Source organism: Eretmochelys imbricata, chromosome 8 (genome assembly GCF_965152235.1).
Source record: "Eretmochelys imbricata isolate rEreImb1 chromosome 8, rEreImb1.hap1, whole genome shotgun sequence".
Classification (NCBI taxonomy): Eukaryota; Metazoa; Chordata; order Testudines; family Cheloniidae; genus Eretmochelys; species Eretmochelys imbricata.
In genome coordinates, this window is record NC_135579.1 from 7,955,080 (window position 1) to 7,976,802 (window position 21,723).

Genomic DNA, 21,723 nt, shown 5'->3' on the forward strand with positions numbered 1-21,723 from the left:
TGGCAACATCCCCCTGTTCCCGGCCAATGGGAGCTGCAAGGATGGCGCAGGCAGCACAGAGAGACCTGCTGTCCCTCCCTGCCCCAACAGGGGCTGCAGAGACTTGCCAGCAGCCTCCAGGAGAGGCGTGGGGTCAGGGCAGGCAGGCAGCCTGCCTGAGCCCCACAAGCTGCCTGTGGAAAGCGCCTCCTGGCTGGATCCTACACCCCACACCCCCTCCTGCACCTCAACCCCCTGCCCCAGCCCCAAGCCCCCTCCTGCACCCAAATTCCCTCCCAGAGCTTGCACCCCTCACTCCTGCACCCCAACCCACTGCCCCAGGCTCAGCCAATGCACACCCAGCAGTTGAGAATGTTACATTGATTTGTGACAATCCCTGAAGGATTCTGGATCTATAAACCATAAATGACACTAACAAAAAGTAAAACTCATGAAATGTCCAGTGGATTCTATGAGATGAGGTGCAGTGTGACCATATGACCCCTACACCCAAACTCCCTCCCAGAGCTTGCACCCCAAAGTCCCTTCCCCAGGCTCAGCCCAGAGCCCCCTCCCACACTCCAAACCCCTCAGTCCCAGCCCAGAGCCTGCACCCCAACCCCCTGCCCCAGCTGGTGAAAGTGATGGAAGGAGGGGGACAACGAGGGATGGAGGGAGGGAGGAAATGGGGTGAGCAAGGCAGGGTAGATCCTGGGTAGATCTTAAATTCAAAAAAAGTGATCTTGTGCATAAAAAGGTTGAGACCACTGGTTTAGAGTGAGGGGAAAATGGTCAAAACAGACACCTCTTGCTACATGCTTCTGAACTTGTGCATCAGGATGCGCTTCTCTCAGGAGCACAGATCTACACAGGCAACACTTAAAGGGGAGCTCTACAACACCAGGGTACTTCAGAATGAGTGAAGAATGGAGTATGTTTAAGCCCCCTTTTCAGTTTAAACCAATTTTTACCAAAAAATCCCAGGTTTTACAGAAAGCATTATTCATCCCCCCTCCCCGATTTTCACCCTACTTCCGTATCATTCAAATATGTGAAAAATAACTTGTTTTATTAGGAAAATACAATACATTGCATGAAATAATGTATTATGATAATACATTAGTCTATGTGTATATGCAAAGGTGCCTGTTGATGTATCAGTCTAGAAGATACACACAAACTGGCATGCATGCAAGCTTTGAAGTGCACGCACATCTGAACATACTGATGAATCTTGTGCCTACCAAATACACATTTCAAGCAGTTAGCAGATAACTGTTTAAAGATTTTACACACTAAAATAGGAAGAAAGTGAAAATCTGTTTCAGATCTCAAAAAAGTATTTGAAAGTTTAAAGAACAGGAAGCATAAAGTTTAGTGTATGTGCTGCAAATTGTGTGGCCCAATTAATAATGTAAATATTTATAGGCTAATAGTACTAAGTCTACAACAGCAATCTGTTTATTCAAATTAAAAAAGTTTTATTTGGAGATTAGATATACTGTTTTCTTAAACTCAGAAGTGGCATTGTGTTTTGAGTTCTGTTTTCGTTCTGCAGCAAACCATATTGAATTCCATTCATCGAAGCCTTCATTTACTGAATACTTTTTCCCCCATCCTTCAGTCCATCAAAATGAGCCCTGATACTTATCCAGAGAAATTAAGGTTTTTGCACCAATTTTCACCTGGTTTTGTTATTGTAGTAATAAGCACGAATAAATTCCTGGGAAAAATTAAATAAAATAAAAACTGAAAGTGACAGGCCCCGAGTATGTTGGATTATTAAATTCTTGACTGACAGTCTCCCAGCAGCCCTAATGTTTCTTAAATAGAGGCTTAAAAAAAATTTATTGTAATACACATTTGAAATAAAAACATCTCTGATGACCTACATCAGCCCAATCATGAAAGCACAGACCATACTTAGGGAGTCTTGTTTTCCTGGCCAGGAAAACATTCTTAAAACCATTATGACAATCCATGAGGGAATCTGTCTTTGGTATTGAGAGTCTGTATTATGTGCAATTAAGATGCTTAAAGAATGAATGCATATAAAGATTAAGATGTTAATAGCTTTGCCTTCATAGTGTGCTCCATAATGATGAATTTTAAACCACAGCAAATTATAGTAACACCATAAAAGGAGTTTTAACACTTGATGATCCCCCACATACACAGACAGTTATTCAGCCAGTAAGTAGAAATAGGAACAGAGTTTCATTCCAAAAGAGAGTTAGGTGTCATAATGGAAATACTGACCAGTTAAAATGAAACAATGTGGACAGGGGGAAGAAAGTACTACTCCAGAACTCCTGAAGCAGTAGAAGTTTCTCTTAAGCTATGTACATAAAACAAGGGCACCTGATAAAGCCATTTGGTGAACTCCTCAAAAAGCAGGCAGACTAAAGGGAGCAGTGATCCCAGAAAAATAAGACAGAACACACTGAATAGGAATTTGGGTCAAGTTTGCAATGATCAGGTAATTCAAACCTTCAAGTTAAATACCATCCTAAGTTAAATTAACCAAATCAGCTGAGTTTGTCAGTGGGACACTGGTCAGCCTGTGGCTTAGATCAATTTTCTTCCTACCTTTCCCGCCTCAGCAACCTGCCTTATGGAACACCACTCAAGTCTTTGCTGTCTTGCATGTGAGACCATAAGCTCTTCAGAGCAAGGAATAGTTGTATATGGTTGTACAATGTGAAGATTTACAACACTAAAAATTGTTAATAGACAGAATTTTCCCTGTTACAAGGCATCTGAACTTATTTACTGGCATTTTTGTCCTGCCCAAAGTTCTGCCCATTTGATGCAGCATTTCTTTTTACAACCAAGTCAAGAAGAGCAGATAGCAAGTGAGTTTTTGGACTATAATCAGCTTAATCACTGCTTGGTATCCTTTGTACATGTAGCCTATAACAAAGAGGAAACATGGCCCCATTGTTGCAGCATCAGACTGGGACTCATGAGACCTACATTCCACAGTAAAGTTGGGAATGGACTTCCCACATGACCTATGCCAAGACTTACTCTCTTGGCTTGTTTCCCCACCTATAAAATGGGAATAGGTTTTCCACTCTCCACCCTTTGTTCATTGTGTCTATTTAGAGGTCTCATTATGTCCTTACATAGCACATAATATGATTGGGCCCAGACTTCAGCTGGGGCTTCTGGGGGCTACTATAATAAGTAGCCCCCAGACTACTTGACTTAATACAAAGAACATATGATGTTGACTAGCTGTATGAACATTCAGATTTATTCCAAAAGATGCTGATGATGCAGAAATTGTATGTACTTACCTGCAGAGAAAAGCAATCAATCAACATGACAGAAGGGTGAGAGAGTATGATGGTATGGGAAGGATTAGGACACAATATTTTGCCCTTATATACTACTGTGTGTGTTCAAAGCTCTGCAGTTATAGGACATCACACACAGTGAACATGCTCATGGGTAGACCGACAGACCCTGCTTCTACCTGCTTTGTACAAAGATCTGACCCCCGGAATTGGGTAAGTTTTAAATTTTATATCTTAAAGCTCTTAATTTTTGTTTCCTATAATAGGCCACAGACTGGCAATCTCCACCTAGCATGCGTTTCGGAGCTGTTCTGCTCCAATAAACTTCACAAGTACTGCCAGGTATCCAGAGCTTTACTTGGAATCTTCAAAGATTTCCCTTGGGCCATCATGAGCCTACCAATGAGTTCAGAAATTACTATTAAAAAGAAATCTACAACACCCAAGTAAAGTCTGTTTTTAGTAGGAGTGTTTCAGATACATCAGCTTCCAAAAATAAGCTGCATCAATGGAGATGTAGGAAAGGAAAGGAATTATGCACTACTGCATCAGCAAAAAAAGTCATTCATGCATACCTGAAAGCCCTTAGAGATCAGTGGCAGAACTGCAGGCTTTTTGACCATTAAACCAAGGCAGACAGGCTTGTAGCACTTAAAAAAAAATTATGGAGATCTCAAGATACAAGAAATCTTTAGTGGGAAAAGCATTCTTAACGGTCTGGCTGTCATGTCTACAAACCAACTCAAATTTGCCTTGGGATGAAAAGCAACAGCTTTCCTTCCAGCCACAACAGAGTTCCTCCAGTATGGTGCCAAGTTAAACGGATGAAGACAAGCACTGAAGAGACAAGAGGACAAATGCCACAGATCAAGACGGGGGGGGGGGGGGGGGGGTGTGACGACATTAACAGTCTATTTGGGAAATATTAAATAAAAGTGAATTCTTAAGAGCAGAAATCTGCTGAAATGAGGTTTTAAAAGGAACGTAGGGATCTGTCACATTAAGGAGTACTTTTGAGAGATTTTATACCTGCTAAGAAAGTTTGCAAAAAGAAAAGGAGTACTTGTGGCACCTTAGAGACTAACCAATTTATTTGAGCATGAGCTTTCGTGAGCTACAGCTCACTTCATCAGATACTGATGAAGTATCTGATGAAGTGAGCTGTAGCTCACGAAAGCTCATGCTCAAATAAATTGGTTAGTCTCTAAGGTGCCACAAGTACTCCTTTTCTTTTTGCGAATACAGACTAACACGGCTGTTACTCTGAAACCTAAGAAAGTTTGGGGTTTCTATTTACCATTATTCATCTTAAAATGAGAAACCAGGTCGATTTTACTGAACATCTCAGACCCTACCCCATTACTGCCATATTTCGATTACAGATGCTGCAGAGAAATTTCAATACGTTTTATTTTGTAAACTTAATTTCTATTGAGTCTCTTTAAGAAGTTTATACATACATCCTGAATCTGAGTCCAAATTACTTTAAAATTATGTTAAAGTGCTTTAGCTAAATCCAGGTGATATCATGGCTGGATTCCAACAGTAGCGTCTTTGGAAGATTTCAGAGTAACAGCCGTGTTAGTCTGTATTCACAAAAAGAAAAGGAGTACTTGTGGCACCTTAGAGACTGACCAATTTATCTGAGCATAAGCTTTCGTGAGCTACAGCTCACTTCACCTTTTCTTTGGAAGAGACCATTATGAGAGTTTTGCAAGTCAGTTCTAATTGCATCAGGCTGTACACAAAGTCAAATATTCCATTGTTCTCAGTGGTTGCTATTCAGAAAAAAAAAATGTATAATCCTATTTAGTGTTACCTCTCCAATTTCACTAGAGCACAGATGGTCACTGTCATTCTGCCTACAAAGCAACCCTCAAGTGCTTTGGGGCACCACACCCAGAGGCAGATAACAAGATTATTGCCAAATCAGAGTAGTTAATAAAAACACTCTTCTATTCAAGAACACTCCTAAGCCTGATTTTCAAGTGCACACAAATATCTTCATGCTAGAATGATTTGCAGTTTAATATAACCACATGCAAAGAATATCTGCAGCAACTAAAGAGCACTGCTAACAGAGATAACCCAACTACCTTCCACATTTTAGAGAATATTTACTATTACTATCTAGTATTTGCCATGAGAAATTAATTCATGCTATATCCAAACAAGACACTTAAAGGCAGTTGTCAGCTCAGCTAAAGTTCCAGATAAAGTGAGCTGTAGCTCACGAAAGCTTATGCTCAAATAAATTGGTTAGTCTCTAAGGTGCCACAAGTACTCCTTTTCTTTTTGCGAACACAGACTAACACAGCTGTTACTCTAAAAGCAGATGGCTGCTTACTCCATAATCCAATCACCTGTAGCATTTATTGTTGTACAGTCCAGAGAACTCTCCCTCAACTCTGAATGGGAAGTTTGTTCTTTTCAGAATGATTAGCGGGGAGCAAGATAGAAAGCATCTGCTTCAATCCAAGGTTTGTATGAGAGCACACCCAATGTTGAACAAGAGCTAGGGTCCCAGTTACATACTATTTTGAAAAAGATGAACGCAGCTAAAAAAGTTGTTTAAGTTCAGGAAGTATACGTTTTAATTTTGCAAATGTTAAGGAGGTGCGGTTGAATAGTCTGCACTTTGTAGGTCACTTTTGTTCTCCCATGCTTTTTACTAGGTATATTGTTTAATTTCCATTTCCTCCTCCACACCTGGTGGCTCTTATTTCTCTTGTTTGAGCTCTTCCCTTCCAGTAACTTCCATCTGTTTCCCTTCTCGCCCTAGCTCCATTCATATTGCCACAGTCTTGATATTATCTTTCATTCTCTACATCCCCCTCTGCAGAGCTGTCTGTTCAGAAGAGCCATTTCTGAACATCCTGATTTTTACAACAAGAGATCTAATCCTAGTGACTTCACCTCCCACTTTCAACCAATATTAAAAACCCAACAACTCTACATCTGTCTTTCATCCCTCTCACCCAAACCCATAATCTTTGTTGCATATCACACTGGGACGACTAAATGCCGTATTAGCTTCTCCCTGGACGGTCTGTGTCAGTCACACTGCCTGTTCTCATGGCTGGGGTGAGTAGACAATCTCAGAATCTACCAGAATGGACTAGTAGTTGTCCGCCACAATTGTTTTACGTCTAACAGGGTTTAATAGAAGTGCATGGGTCACTTACGCTGCTTGCATAGAGTCCTGTGAGCACAATAGACTGGACTACACGTGCTAAAATCACCATTCACCTCACGTTTCTGGACTCCCAATTCAGCCTGGCCTCTCCCTGGCTCAGCCAGTGTGTACCCAACCACGGTATTCCCATTTAGGCATGCCCACCCCAGGACTTCCTCACACACCCTCCCCATACCGCCCAGGGCCCCATGCTTCCAGGGCTGAGCCACACCTACTCACCAACCCGCGTGCCTAGCCACACCCCGCACACCCGTTACAGGCCCGGGCCCCCCGCACCGCAACAGTTCTCTAAGGGGCCTAGACCCACCCAAGCTGCGCCCCACCTGCCCCCTCCCCCCGCCCATGCGCTCCCCTCATACCAGGCCCTGCCACGCCCCACACCTCCCCAAACCCTCTCCCAGTCGCTGCCTGCCCCACTAATACAACCTCCTCCCCATACACCCAGGCCCCTCCTGCCCTCACCCCGCCAATACCCCAGCATGCCCCGCGGGCGAGCCCTTTCCCTCGGCACCCCCGACCGTTGCCCAGCCTCCCGACGGGCTTGGGGGAAATGCAGGCCCTGCCCCGCCCCCCACTTCTACCGGGCGCGGGTTACAACACTCACCTCGCCGCGCGCCCCCCGCAGCCGCCGTCCTCAGGCCCAACTCCCCCGTCACGTGCCCTAACCAGAACTGGTCGGCCGCCCGCCCGCCTATCTATCGCGCGCCAGCTGCGCCCCACCCCGACATCCCCATTGACTGAGCCAGCAACCGACCTCCCGCGCCGGAGATTATGTCGCATTCTGATTGGCCAGCGGAGCTGCCACTCGCCTGTTCTCCCGCCTTAAACCACGCCCTAACGGCGCTGCCTTTCGTGGAGCGCAGCGATAGGCTGGGCGGCTACGCCGGAAGTATGCTCCGACTGGCTAACCGGAGAGAGGCGGTGGAGTGCGAGAGAAGAAGTGTCAGATTCCTGCGTAAGGAAGTGTCGCGCTTCTTAAAGGAGCAGCGCCTGGGTCCTGACCTCCCTGAGCCTGGGAGATCCATAGCAGTGGGGCCAGTGCTGGGAGGGCTGGGCAGGGGCCAAGATAGGGGCCAGTGCTGGAAGGGGCGGGCAGGGGCCAGGATAGGGGGCCAGTGCTGGGGGGGCCAGGATAGGGGGCCAGTGCTGGGAGGGGGCGGGCAGGGGCCAGGCTAGGGGGCCAGTGCTGGAGGGGGCGGGCAGGGGCCAGGCTAGGGGGCCAGTGCTGGAGGGGGCGGGCAGGGGCCAGGATAGGGGGCCAGTCCTCGGGGGGGCGGGCAGGGGGCCAGGATAGGGGGCCAGTGCTGGGGGGGGGGGCGGGCAGGGGGCCAGGATAGGGGGCCAGTGCTGGGGGGGGCCAGTGCTGGCAGGGGCCAGGATAGGGGCCAGTGCTGGCAGGGGCGGGCAGGGGCCAGGATAGGGGGCCAGTGCTGGGGGGGGGGCGGGCAGGGGGCCAGGATAGGGGGCCAGTGCTGGGGGGGGTGGGCAGGGGGCCAGGATAGGGGGCCAGTGCTGGCAGGGGCCAGGATAGGGGCCAGTGCTGGCAGGGGCGGGCAGGGGCCAGGATAGGGGGCCAGTGCTGGCAGGGGCCAGGATAGGGGCCAGTGCTGGCAGGGGCGGGCAGGGGCCAGGATAGGGGGCCAGTGCTGGGAGGGGGCGGGCAGGGGTCAGGATAGGGGCTAGTGCTGGGAGGGGTGGCAGAAGCCAGCATGGGAGCCAGGGGCGGGGGGATTGGCAGAGGCCAGCACAGGGGCTAGTGCCTGGGGAGGGACAACCAAGGAATCAGTTACGTCCATGGTCTATTCCCTCGGCCCAAGTCTGCCACCCTATAACTGCAGGGCAGTTATAGCAGCTTGATAACGCACTTCTCATTGCGTCTTTCACACCTTCCCCTTCCATCCTGAGGACTGTACATGGCCCAGGACCCGCCCATCAACGCATAGCGCTGTGACCAACTGTGAGAGCAAGACTGAAAAGAGGACGTGCATGACCTATGACGTGCATGGCCATTCATTCAGTTTTAAGCCAGACAGTCCTGTTTTCAGTCCTGACAGAGGGTCGTGCTCTTTAAAATGGTGTCCTCTATGCAGCATGAGCTAGCGCACACTGTGCTTGAGAGGTCATGCTGGTGGAGGGCACACCCACAGTGTTCTGGAGGTACCTAAATGGCCAAGATTCTGGGGATCTGTCAGTGGCCATCCTAGAACTACACCTGAGGCCTGGGGTATGATTTTTTTTTAAATGACATTTTTATACCTGCAAATATTACCAGATTTGGCAACACTGTCACTCCACACGTATCACTGTGCTGCACACTACTGTAACAGCAAGGACAGAATTCCCACCCTTCTATTCCACAAGTATGAACTAAAAGAAGAATCTAGCAGAACACAGGGTCTGTGACACACAGTTGAGCAGTTCTGATTCTATCCAGTAGATGGCAGTGACGTACATACACAGGCCAGTTTATTATCGTCATGAGTGCAACTGAGACAGTGCTGGAACTCTTGCTGGTTGCTTTAGATAGGTTTTGCTGCATAATATAAAAAACTAAGCAATGTTGTCTTAATTTCTCTGAAATGAGGTAACACTGCAGATGTAAAATGTTTTGTAAATGCTAAGTACGTTGCAAATATAGCTTCATAATTCTCTTCCCAATGCTGTGAAGTGGGGGAAGTACTGTCTCCCATTGTTTAGACTGGGAAACTGAGGCACTGAGAGGGTGAGCAGTTTGCACAAGATCACACAACAAATTATTGGCACAGCAAGGATGAAAACCAAGGAGTCTCTGGCTCCTATTCCCTCTCCATAACTTATAATAAGGTCAGTGTAGGCCAGGGGCAAATAGGGATATCAGATTAGGGAGAGTTAACACAGACTGCTAGCATCATTAATCCTTCTAGGCAGATAACATTTAATGGTCCGTTCTAACAAAGGGTGGGTTTTATACTAGTAGTCTCTGATTTTATTGCCCAGGTGAGGGTGTAACATGATTTTTTTAAATGTAAAACTGTTTTAGGATGACATAACGAATCAGCAAGATGGATGTCACCAGGGAGACAATTCCACCACACTGAGCAAAGGCCCAATATTTAGAGCTCAGGCTCAACATAAATGAGATCAACAAATCCCAATCTGTATCAAAATTTGAATTCATTATCAAATTTTTCTAGAAAGCCAGGTTCTCTAGAAAGGCACTAACATGGTTTCAAACCTCATTGTGGTTACTCCCAGAAACTGAGTGCAAGTTGTTGATAGGTGTGCGAGAAACAGCAGCAAACAAATCACACAAATATGATCGCATTCTAGATTAGGGGGCCTTAAATGCCAAGGTAAAAAACTTCCAGCTCAATCCTTTTAGCACAAGATAGAAAGGAGCACCCATCAGAATCATATGAGAGAAATCCTCAGAGACCTGCCAAGACATGATAGTGGAGAGGCTAGAGTTTAGGCAAGATGGATGCAAAGTAGACACAAAAGCCTGCTGCAGCAGACAAGACAGGAGGGAAAAACAGAAGCACACACCAGAGTTTTGGCTGAGTTGGTGGTTAAGCAAGCACAGGTTATTGAGGTCAGCCCAAAGAATGCTAGGGAGAAGGGTGGTGAAAGAGAGAGATGGCAGAGACCACAGGGCAAACACAACTTTGTGACATAAGGCCGTTGCCAGTGTTTTTAAATGCTTCCATCATTCTCTGTGTATATATAAAGTCTGCTGCAGTTTCCACGGTATGTATCTGATGAAGTGAGCTGTAGCTCACGAAAGCTCATGCTCAAATAAATTGGTTAGTCTCTAAGGTGCCACAAGTACTCCTTTTCTTTTTGCGAATACAGACTAACACGGCTGTTACTCTGAAACACTGATAAACTGTTGTCTAAAGGAATCATTGCTGGTTTTGAAAGTAAATTCTAAGGAGCATAAGTAGTGCAACACCACAATGTCGTGAGGGGAGATGAGCACAACTGAGGATGAGTCAGAAAGTTCAGAATCTTCCTGTAAATGCATGAAATTCAAAAGCAAGAAGAGATTAGCCAGCCCCTGGAATAATTGGTTCTCCATCTGATACTACTTCTTCTCTAGCACTGCCTCCAAGATCAGAAAGAGAACAGCAGCACCTCTTTTCCTTCAGCTGCCTCCTATTTTCAGTTCTCTACAAGTCTGGATCTCCTACCGATATAAATTTCCTGTGTCCTGCCCACCATATGCAATACCATTGCTGCACCCTCACAGACTTTGAGCTCTGTTTTCACTGCAGATGATAGAAACAAAGCTGCCTGGACTCATTCACTCCACAGCTAATCAGCAGGCAGCAAATGAAAAATAAACCAGATCAGGAGCTCTGGGGCCACCAATGGCTCTGTGCACTGACAGGCAGCAGGAAGTAATTACAACTGAACAGGAGGAGAAAAGTGACTTTTGCTCATTTGAACTTTGCTCTGGGAGAGCGGAGAAAATCCCCTTTCCATGTGTTGGGCAATAATCATATGCTCCAGCAAGTATTCTGTGTAGAATAATGCATGATGACATGCTATTTCTGTAAGGAAGTCAGGCAAATATAGAGACAGCTACTTGCAAGAAGAGGGCAGAGATCCAGGAAGGCAGAAAGAGATATGGACAAGGTCTAAAGGAAAGGAAGAGTTGACATTTTAAAAGCAGTGAAGATGGATGCAAGGAATTTTATAGATTAGTTACAATGAATGGAGGGAAAGGGGTAGATGTTAAAAGGAAGAGGCAACTGAGGTCCAAGGTCAAACCACCAGTGAACAGAAATGCGGAGATAGGGAAAAGCAGTCGTCAACTGCAGCTGGGTGGAAATAGGGGACTCTCGTCTAAAAATCACTATAATTAAAGGGGTCAGGGACACCCCCAAGAATAACAACTTTACAGCCCAGAGCACACTAGGCTCATAATGCTTCAGACTCACCCAAGCAGAGGGGAGAGAGAGATGGGATCAGTTCCTGGGAGAATATCACCATTTGCTGCCTTTTTAATCTCCTCATCCTGCCCCCAATGCCTCTTGACAGCAGCTGCAGCTCTCTGAGCACATATTCAGATATAGCAACTGGATGAGGTGGAACGCAGTCATTACAACACCCGTACCCTGAAGCTAGACATCTCCACTGCAGTTAACCTGAAACTGGCAGCTCCTTGAAACTCAAGCCATATGAAAGCTTAAAATAAACAATGGGGCCAAGTTGTTGTATTAACACTTGCAAAAACAATCCTATGTACTTCCAAATGTAGAGACAAGGAAGGGAATTCATCCTGGCAGAGACACTCTGGCTAGCATAGGGACTGAGCTGAGGGGGCTGCTTTGTGCCTCTCTGAATCTGTATCTGCCAGGGGCCAGTTTGGCCCAGACATATGCTAGGGCAGTACTGAACACTCCCCTAAATTACACCCTAGCTTTCATGACTCCTCTGGGCATTGTGGCAGCATGGAATTACCCAAGGCACTGGACTGCTCCATCCATGTCCCTTCCCACCTCCTTCTTCCTCTGGCCCATCCTTGTTCTGCTCCAGAATGCCCTCTGGGCCAGTGGTATTCCCTGTGAGGGCCTTATGCCTGCATTACTGTACTTCTGTACTAGCATATTTGTCATAAGAGGTTGTAGAAAAAAACACACCCCTGAGCGACAAAAGTTTTAGCGCCGAAAAGTGCCAGTATAGACAGGGCCTGGCAATAAAGCTTGTTTGGGGTGGTTGTTTTGCATCGCCGGGAGAGCTCTCCCCCAGCAATAAAGTGTGACTACACTGCCCACGTCACAGCACTGCCGTGGCTGCACTGTAACGTGGGCAGTGTAGACGCCCTGTGGGTATGTCTACACTGGCAAGTTTCTGCACAAGAAGTTATACCACTTTTATTAAAGCGCTGGCATTAAACTGCTGTTGCATGTCCACACTGTGCTTCTTGTGATGGTGGCGTGCATCCCCAGTAGCAGCTCTTGTAATGGCAAAGACAGTAGTGCGTTGTGGTAGCTATCTCACTGTGCAACTGGCAGCAGGGTGCTTTGGGAAGGGTTTGCAATGCCTCATGGGGCAGGCACAGCATCCCATGATGCAGGTTTCCCATTGTTCCACGGGCATCCTACTACATTGCCAGCTGCTTTTCAACTGAAGTGGGGGTGGGGGGAGGCAGAGTGTGTGACAGGGAGTGCGTGTGTGTACGGGGGGGAGAAGAGACAGTGTGTTTTGGGGGAACAGTGTGTCAGCATGCTGTCTTGTAAGTTCAGACAGCGGCAGGAAGCAACCAGTCCTGAGGCAGGGCGAGGCGCCCACCTCCCTTCCCAGCTCTCTGCACAGCAATCTCTCTCTCTCTCTCTCTCTCACACACACACACACACCCCCCTCTGTTTTCAACAGCAGGTGCATTCCACATGAATGGTTTGCTTTGTGTCCCGGAGCAGATCAGCACAGCCCCCAAAGGCTGTCAGAAACGAGCTTTGAAAGGGGAGGGGCACACATCTCCAGGGCAGCCGAGTTCAAAACGAGGAGCAGAGTCGCCACTCGAGGGATTATGGGACACTTCCGGAGGCCAGCTGATTGCTTTCTGTGCTGTAATGTGTTTACGCTGCCAATACAGTGCCGGATCGTCTGCGCTTTAAGGCTTACGACTCTTGTCGAGGTGGCTTTTTTTACAGTGCTGCAACTGAGGAGTTTCTGCACACAAAGTAGCTTGGCAGTGTGTACGCCGCAGGAGTAACACCGCAGAAAGCTGCTTTACTGCACAGTAACTTGCCAGCATAGACAAGGCCTTAGAGAGAACTTAAGGATTTGAATAATTCCCCTGAGCCTTCTGTCTAGCATAGCTCTCTGTGACAAATCAAAACCCGTATCTGCAAAAAGAAAAGGAGTCCTTGTGGCACCTTAGAGACTAACCCATTTATTTGAGCATAAACTTTCGTGAGCTACAGCTCACTTCATCGGATGCATTGAAAGCTTATGCTCAAATAAATGGGTCAGTCTCTAAGGTGCCACAAGTCCTCCTTTTCTTTTTGTAAATACAGACTAACGCGGGCTGTTACTCTGAAACCAATCAAAACCTTGTCAACCACTTCCTCCTTCTAAAGAAGACAGATAACCAAATGTGGCTAGTGCTGGAGGATTAAAGAGAGGTTTCTGAGGTTCTGCAGTGGTTTATTTTGGACCTACAGGAAATCACTAATGTGGAGAAGGGACTCAGTCCCAATGAAGTGGACCTTCTAGGCCACAGAATTTGAAGCTGCACACTCCTATTCCCCACCAAGCTTGAGATTCAAGGAAGGACACAATTCACATTTTCTAGCATATACATTTGGCCAGGGCACTTCAAGTCCAGCCAGAGGAGGTTTCAGCAGCTGAAGTGGAAGACTGGACTTGGGTGGGTTCTTTTAACTTGATTAAAGTTCTGGCCATCAGCAAGGGAAATTTGTTTATTTGCATTTTGTATCAAATGTTATTATGTTTTAATATTTCCTGGTGAGGAGGTGCAAATATTTGCCTGCAAATCAGAATTTTTAAAGAATGATTTGCAGTCTTTTATTTTTAACTAGCATCACCTAGCCAGTATCATTGTCGTCTTCACAAAAGTGAAAGAGGGTGGGGAAGCTCTTTCTGGTGCTATGCAACCCTCCCCATCCCTGGGCAGAGTTTTTTTGTTTTCCAGTGTCTTGTTAGGTTTACTTTTAAATGCCTAAGTGGTGTGTGTTGTCTTCATTCTGTTCCACTACTTTCAGTGTGTCACCTGAATTCATCTAGTCTGAAGGGAAGGTGCCATGTGTAATATCATTTTGCTCTAACTGGTGGCCACAACATCTTTGGAAAGATTGTTACAGGCTAGGATTCCCTCCCTATTCAAGCCATTCATAATTTGCTACCCTCTCTGGGGCTGCAATGTACACAAGCTAGAAGTACCTTGCAGAGGGTTTTACTGCGCCTAGCACATCTCACCCCCTGCAGCATGTGTCTGTAAGGTAAAGCAGATCACTGGGGCATTTGGACACATAGGGTCAGAAATACCCAATCTAGCTTTACAAGGCAGGAACTATGTGTTCGATTGCCCCAGCAGGCTTTTTTACAGTTATTTATCAAACAACAATAAAAAAGTTCTCTCTGTAAACTACAACCCCTAGTAGTTCTTGGGGGGGGGGGGGGGCTAGAGGGGTGTTCTGGAAAATGAGGGATTGAACAGAGAAAAAATAATTAGATGCCAATAGAAGGGCAAAGTGTGGTGGGGTGAATGGCCTTCACCTGTTCCTAACATTTCTCTATTAGGAAATCAGCATCAAACTGGTCCTGCTACAGTTCCCAAATGTTTTCAATTTGCAGCCCCTTACTGCTTTCTGGTGTCAAGAATGTGCCCATGTCTCCCTACCAGAGAAGCATTTTCCCCCCTCAGTATCTACTACTGCATATGCTTCTCTATGTGGTTTTGGGCCTAATTCTGCCTTCTTTGCCAGTGTTGAGTGGTCCTTTACTCCTCAAGGAGTTTAATTATTTGCAGAATAAGGCACTGTTCAATGTGAGTAAGAGGAATATGGGCAGCATCAAGCCTTTTTATTTGTATATTCTAAGGGTCCCAATCTGCCCTCGGTCTCTGTGGGTGCCAGCAGAGTTAGGTACAGGGTGCAGAAGAATGTCTCCCTGATATTGCATTTGCTGGTAAAGCTGGCTACATTGTATTGTTTATCAAGTCCATCAATTCATTTACATTTCTTCAGTTAAACACAAGCATTGCATTTTGTACCTGTGATAAAAACATACCTAACAGATATCAGACTCGGCTACTGCCTCAGTTTCCCCATCTTGGGGTTCTCAAGCGACTGTCCCCAGACTCTTGTGCAAATAACGTCCTTTTGTGGGGTCTGGTTTATTAAAACAACACAGTTTAATTGGCAACTTAAGCCAAACCAAGTCTTTTCCCAGCTCCACCGTTTCTTCAGCTCCTAGCTGGGCTCAACAGTTCTTTCCCCAAACCACAGGTCCTTCTGCCTGACAATTCCTTAAGCCTCTTCAGGCTGTTTCTCCTCTTACAGTTTCTGCTGCTGCCCTTCACTGCATGTCACTCTAGCTCAGTGACTCTCAAACTTTTTTACTGGTGACCCCTTTCACATAGCAAGTCTCTGTGTGCAACCCCCCTTATAAATTAAAAACACTTTTTTATATATTTAACACCATTACAAATGCTAGGGCAAAGCGGGGTGGAGGTTGACAGCTCACGACCCCCCATGTAATAACCTCGCGACCCCCTGAGGGGTCCCAACCCCCAGTTTGAGAGCCCCTGCTCTAACTAGACATTTTCATCTGGCTGGCATAGAGAGCCCCATCGTCTCTAACCCTGAGTTCCCTGCAGGTCTTTCTTCTCTCACTGATGGAGCAGGCCCCCTCTCATAGGAAGTCCTACCCACGAGGCTATCAGGTGATCCTGGTCACTTTACCCAACCATTGTGACTGCCACAAACCCAAACTCCTCCTCTGGGGCTAGATAACTAGCTACCCACGTTGAGCTGAGCCCAACTCCCTAATAGGGTTAGTCCACCCTGTGACAGTACCCCATGAGCGTAGTGACATTTAAACACATGCTCCAAGTATAACTTTGAACTAACTGCCACATCTATGTCCACAACTCCTCCCAATACAGAGCCACAACGGTTTTGGGACTGAACGTCTTACTGAAGGTTCACGGCAAGCCTGAAACACTGTCTCCTTCTAGCAGAGCCTAACGATGGTATCACAACTGCTTGCACAATCTCTCAGTCATTTTCTCATGGTCCCATGCAATTTCTGTCCCTGACTTCTAAACACATTGTTCATTTCACTGTGTTAGATCCCCTGAGTTTTCAGGTCTAGGGGCTTCTTACGCTTTGCTACAATCCCTTTTTTCAGGCGTGAGCAAAAGCAGCAGATGCACAAAAGTTTTGTTCTCATACAGGGCCAGCTCTCTCAGTCCATTTCATCTACTGAGAAACTAGTAGGAGCAAAAAAAATAAATGCACAATTTAGATCTTTCACTGCAGTAATTTTTAAAAGAGGGGCATGAGGCAAAGTTCAGTTCCACTATCTGAGTCATGCCTTCATCTGGTATGTTGGTTGCTCTGAACCATCAGCTTGTCAGCCATCATATGGTCTACACCCCTCTTCCACCCAGAAGCCTCAATGGAAATCACTTGGCTCATGCTTTCAGTATCCTACGCCAGTCCCATGGTCATACTCTCATTTGTAGGCTGTCACTTCTGCTCTATCAAAAAATAATATAAATACATTTAGGCTCAGTGCAATTTTATAGAAACTTCTAAACAGCTTTTAAAATGACCAAGTCTGCCTTTCCTCAGCATCCACCTCATCACCCAACCCAGTTCAGACCTGTTCATCTCACTGAACTGTTCTGCAGCAGGCAAGAGTTCTCTCTGAACTTGGTTGGTGCTCACATATTCCCTCTTTTCCTCCCCGGTTGCTGACTGTGACACTGGTGGGCTCTCCCTTGTATCTCTCATTACAAGTTTAGGCCTGTGTTTGAGCCAAGTTCTTCTGGCTCAAACACAGGCCTAAACATATGGACTGTTTTGTCGTAGAGATAGATGCTGGTATATGGTCTTGTATGGGTCACTTTCAGCACTCACTGTGGGAAGCTGAGCATCTTGGGTCCTTCAGGCATCTTGGATGAGTCCATGCTTGCTTCCATTTGATTCCCAATTCAAATCTTGTCTCAAAACTTAGCATCTTTCCATCAGTGGGTGGAGTAATTTTTAAGATGGTGAACCAGGCCCAAAATCCAGCCTCACGGGATGAAACCCTAAAGCAGGCCTTCCAGACTTAGAACACAATTGGGACTTCTGCAGATTCCCCTTCCTTCTGAAGCTGTAGGGTCTGTGCTGTACCCCTCAGGAGGTGCAGTACAGACAGCACACCTTGGGAGGGGTAGGAGAAAAATGTAGTTTTAAGCCAACATTGTGCCTCACAGCTTCTGGGCTTCCTCTGGGGGCCCATGCAAACCTTGGCATATGTGGGCTGTTCTAATTTACAGCAGCCTTACTCAGCCACCTATGGGCTGCTCCGCAGCTCAGAACTACAAAAGCACACAGCAATGTGGCCGCTTGAAGCATGCCCCTACACTGGAGCTCCGAGGGGTGCAGTGTAACACCAAACAACCCTACACTGCCTCTGTGCTTGGGGAATTCCCCCGGGGTGTGCTCTGTCTCCTCTCTCTGTCCTGGATCTACATACAAAGGCAGCCGCAGAGGCCACTATCTGGCCCTCTGTTTACACCTGGCTCAGACCCACATTCTACAGCAGACATGAAATTCTCTGGATCTCATTACAAGCACTTACCTTCAAATCTCACCTTAAACCACCCCCTTCTACCTCACCTACCTTAGAATTCTCACCTACTCCCTCTGTATAAGAACTTTTTTTTCTGAATAGTCACCATAACACTTTATTGACTGCTGCAACCTTATCTTATTTAAATCTGTAGTGCATTTTGGGAGTGCAGTTTCTGTGGGAGAAGCTGTCAAAGACAAAGTTAAATTCTTCAGCGAAGCACCAATGCAGGATGCTTCACTGTATTGAAAATAAAACAATAATAAAAAGCTGTTGCTTTTCATTTCCATATACAACATATCACTAAAAATTATGCAGATGCATTTTAACTATATTACTGGGTGTTTCTTCCTAGCCAGAAGTGCAGCTACCATTGTGTAATTTTTGATTTGCTCTCTCTGGTACCTGCTGAAAACGCAATAGGAAAATTGACAAAAACAAAGGAAAAGAAGATGTCCTCCTATGTGATGTCATAATGAAATTGGGCAAAACAAAGAAAGACATTTGGTTGCCTGTTTTTTTTTTAAGCAGACATTAACAGTCTAATTTAATATCCTCTGAATCAATAGAACACTTGTCATTTATTCACATTTGGCACGGTCCATTAAGGTCCATCATCCTTAATGGACCATGCCAAATGTGAATAAATATATATAAATTTATATAATAAATATTAATATGTGAATAAATATATATAAATTTTAAACAGGATACAAAACTGCTTAAAGAAAAAGATTTCAGAAAACTTTCCAAGTGCTCCCTAAATGCCCCCCCATCTTTCTCTTTCCCCAAAACCCTGGCTTTTGATGTCATTTTTAAAAGATTGGATGAGTGTATTTTTCCATAATTTTTAAAGACTTTATTTTCCTCTGTCATTTCTGTTTCACCGGAGGTCTTCATCTTTGGTTAAGACAAACCAGAACAGTAGCAGAGGGACGTTCCAGGTTTTACCTTTTTCATGCAAACTGCTCATACACTGCCTACTTTTCCACACAGAGGGTGCAACTCCAAGCAGAGGGTTGTAGCAGCTCCTTTAAAAGCTGTTCTGTTTCATAAAAATATATGGATTTTTTAAATTGACCATAACAAATCTCTGGAACCATGGACTCTATATCTGACCTCTTCAGTTTGTCATGAATCAAGAAGTCACAGGGATACCTATTTAAATCATTTGGAGTCAACAAACTCAACTCATTCCTCAGACATGTTCTATGCTACACAAATGTTCTTTTTATGTAACATTCTTTAGCGTATGGATGGTTGCTAGCCAGGGCATGCTTTGATGTCCTTTTCGAAAGGGAATAACTCCATGCCCCATCTGAAAGAGCAGTATGCTAGGACACCAACTCACCAAGCACTTGTGCTGAAGGATAGGCCCAGTTTTTAAATTGCTAAAAATAAAGGGCAAGATCATGTTCTTACCACAGAGCCCAGGCTAAGGGCAGCCTGGAGCCACACTGCCTCAGAGGAAGCATGAAAAGGCACTGTGCTTTCAGGAGTTCTCTGTGTGACGTTGCACGCCATAATGCTTTATAGAAATATGCTTATTAATATAAATATGACATAACGGAAATATGTTTTATGCCACATATGCCATGTAACATATCTCTGCAAAGGTTAAGATCTACTGAATATATTCATCCCATTTGTATGCATGTATCATTTTTGTATTCAAAGTTATGAATATTGGCTGTGTACTTGTTGATTTTAAGTAGCCTCAGTGAAGCATTTGGTCAGCTTCTTGAGAAAAGACTATTCTCAGTAAGTGACAAATCAAGAAACACGTAAGCTGACAATGGATCTTCATAGACACCAATCCACATCTGAGCTTTCCGGGGAAGTCCTGCAAAAAACTGAATCATGCATGGACATGTGACTTGCCCATGCGACTCCAAAACTTCATTTTTTATCTGAATCCTACACAGGGGAGAGAGGGGTTTCCACCCACAAGAGAGAAATTATATAAACCCCTGGAAAAACCCCTCCATTTTGTCTTCAGCTGGCTCAAGAGGTAGCTTCTCCGCCCCCAAAGGATACCTGAAAGAAACTGGAACAAAGGACAGTAACCACAGAAGTGTGAGTGATTGCTGGACCCAAACTAAAAGAAGCTTATTGGAACATCTCTGAGGGTGAGATTTCATCTGTAATCACTTTCTTACCGTATTAGGCTTAGACTTGCGTGTTTTGTTTTATTTTGCTTGGTAATTCATTTTGTTATGTTATTACTTGGAACCACTTAAATCCTACTTGTTGTATTTAATAAAATCACTTTTTACTTATTAATTAACCCAGTGTAGCTATTAATACCTGGGGAGGCAAACAGCTGTGCATATCTCTCTATCAGTGTTATAGAGGGCGAACAATTTATGAGTTTACCCTGTATAAACTTTATACAGGGTAAAACGGATTCATTTGGGGTTTGGATCCCATTGGGAGTTGGGTATCTGAGTGCTGGAGACAGGAGCACTTCTTAAGCTGTTTTCTGTTAAGCCTGCAGCTTGTGGGGGATGTGGTTCAGACCTGGGTCTGTGTTTGTAGCCAGGCTAGTGTGTCTGTCACAACCAAGCAGGGCATTGAAGTCCCAGGCTACCAGGGAAAACGGGCTGAAAGGTAGTCTCAGCACATAAGGTGGCAATTCCCAAGGGGGTTTCTGTGACCCAACCTGTCACACTCTGGTAATGCTGATGGGGATGGAGAGGGAATAATTTGTTACAATTCTTTCAAGAGTGCAGCAAACTTCTCACGTTCACTGGGTAGCGAGTAGGGGATGGAGCCATAGCTCAACCTACTCCCTGCCCCATTTTTGGCAAGTTACTCTCTCCCTCCACTACCACACACAGCCAAGTCCAGAAGTAGTAGCATCCACACACTCCTCCAGGAGAGAAGCAAGCCTCCCGATTGGTTGAGGAAAAGGGGGCAGGGGCTTTTGCTATCCTGAGAGAATAAAATCCTATGAAAACTTAGCCAGTAGAGCTGTAGCACTCTGGAGATAGGCTGCCTTTTCTTTGCCATACCTTTTCAAAAACTCCTATATACATGTAAAACCCTCTTGATGGCACAACTACTTCGGCTTTTTTAAAAGCTTTGAATGGGGAACGCTGTTTTTACTGTATGTCTCAAAGGATGCAGACAATCCCTCTTAACCTATAAGTAACTTCAACATTGTATTTTGACTTTTCAGCCATGTTACGTGCAGGCAGTGAGGGGTTCTATTCGTTTTGTTGTCTCATAAAATGCACAAAGTATGCTTTATTCCATAACCTTTTACTAGAGTTAAGTCTTCCCAGTTTTCCTGCAGAAAGACTTGTTAGGTGTTTTCTAGGGTTTTTTTGTTTTTTTTTGGTAAAAGTTATAGATTTATTTAAAGAGGAACAATAATTTTGAGAACTCAGATGTCTTAATTAAACAAACACCTGCTTGAATTAAATGCACTTTAAGCATGAATATTATCTGTCTTTTTAATTTCGCATCAGTCCCCCCCCCTTCTAGTTTGTATAATGCTGCAAATCCTTACTCATGAATGGGATTAGAACAACACATGTACATTTTAACTAACAAGCCCCCTTTTTAAAATTTGTATTTATTGTCTGAGGTATTCTCTAATAAGAAAAATTGTACAAAACTTGTTTTATATCTTAGTATATACACAACTATAAATTCGCCCAAGGAAGTTTCTAAAGTTGTATTGATGAAACCGGCTATTGGTGACTTTCTTCAAGAGTTTATCATATTGATCACATATTGTGCGGTTGACACTTTTCTACTCTTCATCTTTTGTCTTGTCAGTTGGCAGTGTCGATTGAAATCTTTCATAATCTCATATTTAGGTCTTCATTTTGGGCCCATCAACCATATATAGAGAAAGCCTCCAAATTTCATTACATTCTCTCCTGTATTTACCACTCCTGTACAGTACCATAAATCTGTTTAATTTTAAGGTGAGTTAGGGCC

General features: G+C 45.0%; 1 protein-coding gene across 3 annotated transcripts in view; it reads right to left on the minus strand.

The window, feature by feature from the left end:
* The window catches only part of CANX (calnexin), a 61,097-nt gene that overhangs the window by 22,320 nt on the left and 17,054 nt on the right, over positions 1-21,723 (minus strand). The window contains exons 1-2 of one of the 3 annotated variants that reach the window (XM_077825437.1): positions 7,082-7,106; positions 3,857-3,931 (exon numbers count right to left, since the gene is read on the minus strand). The exons of 1 other annotated variant lie outside the window; for it this stretch is intronic. In XM_077825437.1, the coding sequence (XP_077681563.1) occupies positions 3,857-3,904 (48 nt within the window). In that variant the 5' untranslated portion in view covers positions 3,905-3,931; positions 7,082-7,106. Of the gene's footprint in view, positions 1-3,856; positions 3,932-7,081; positions 7,182-21,723 lie in introns of those variants that run through there. One more of the 3 variants, XM_077825438.1, reaches the window with a different exon arrangement.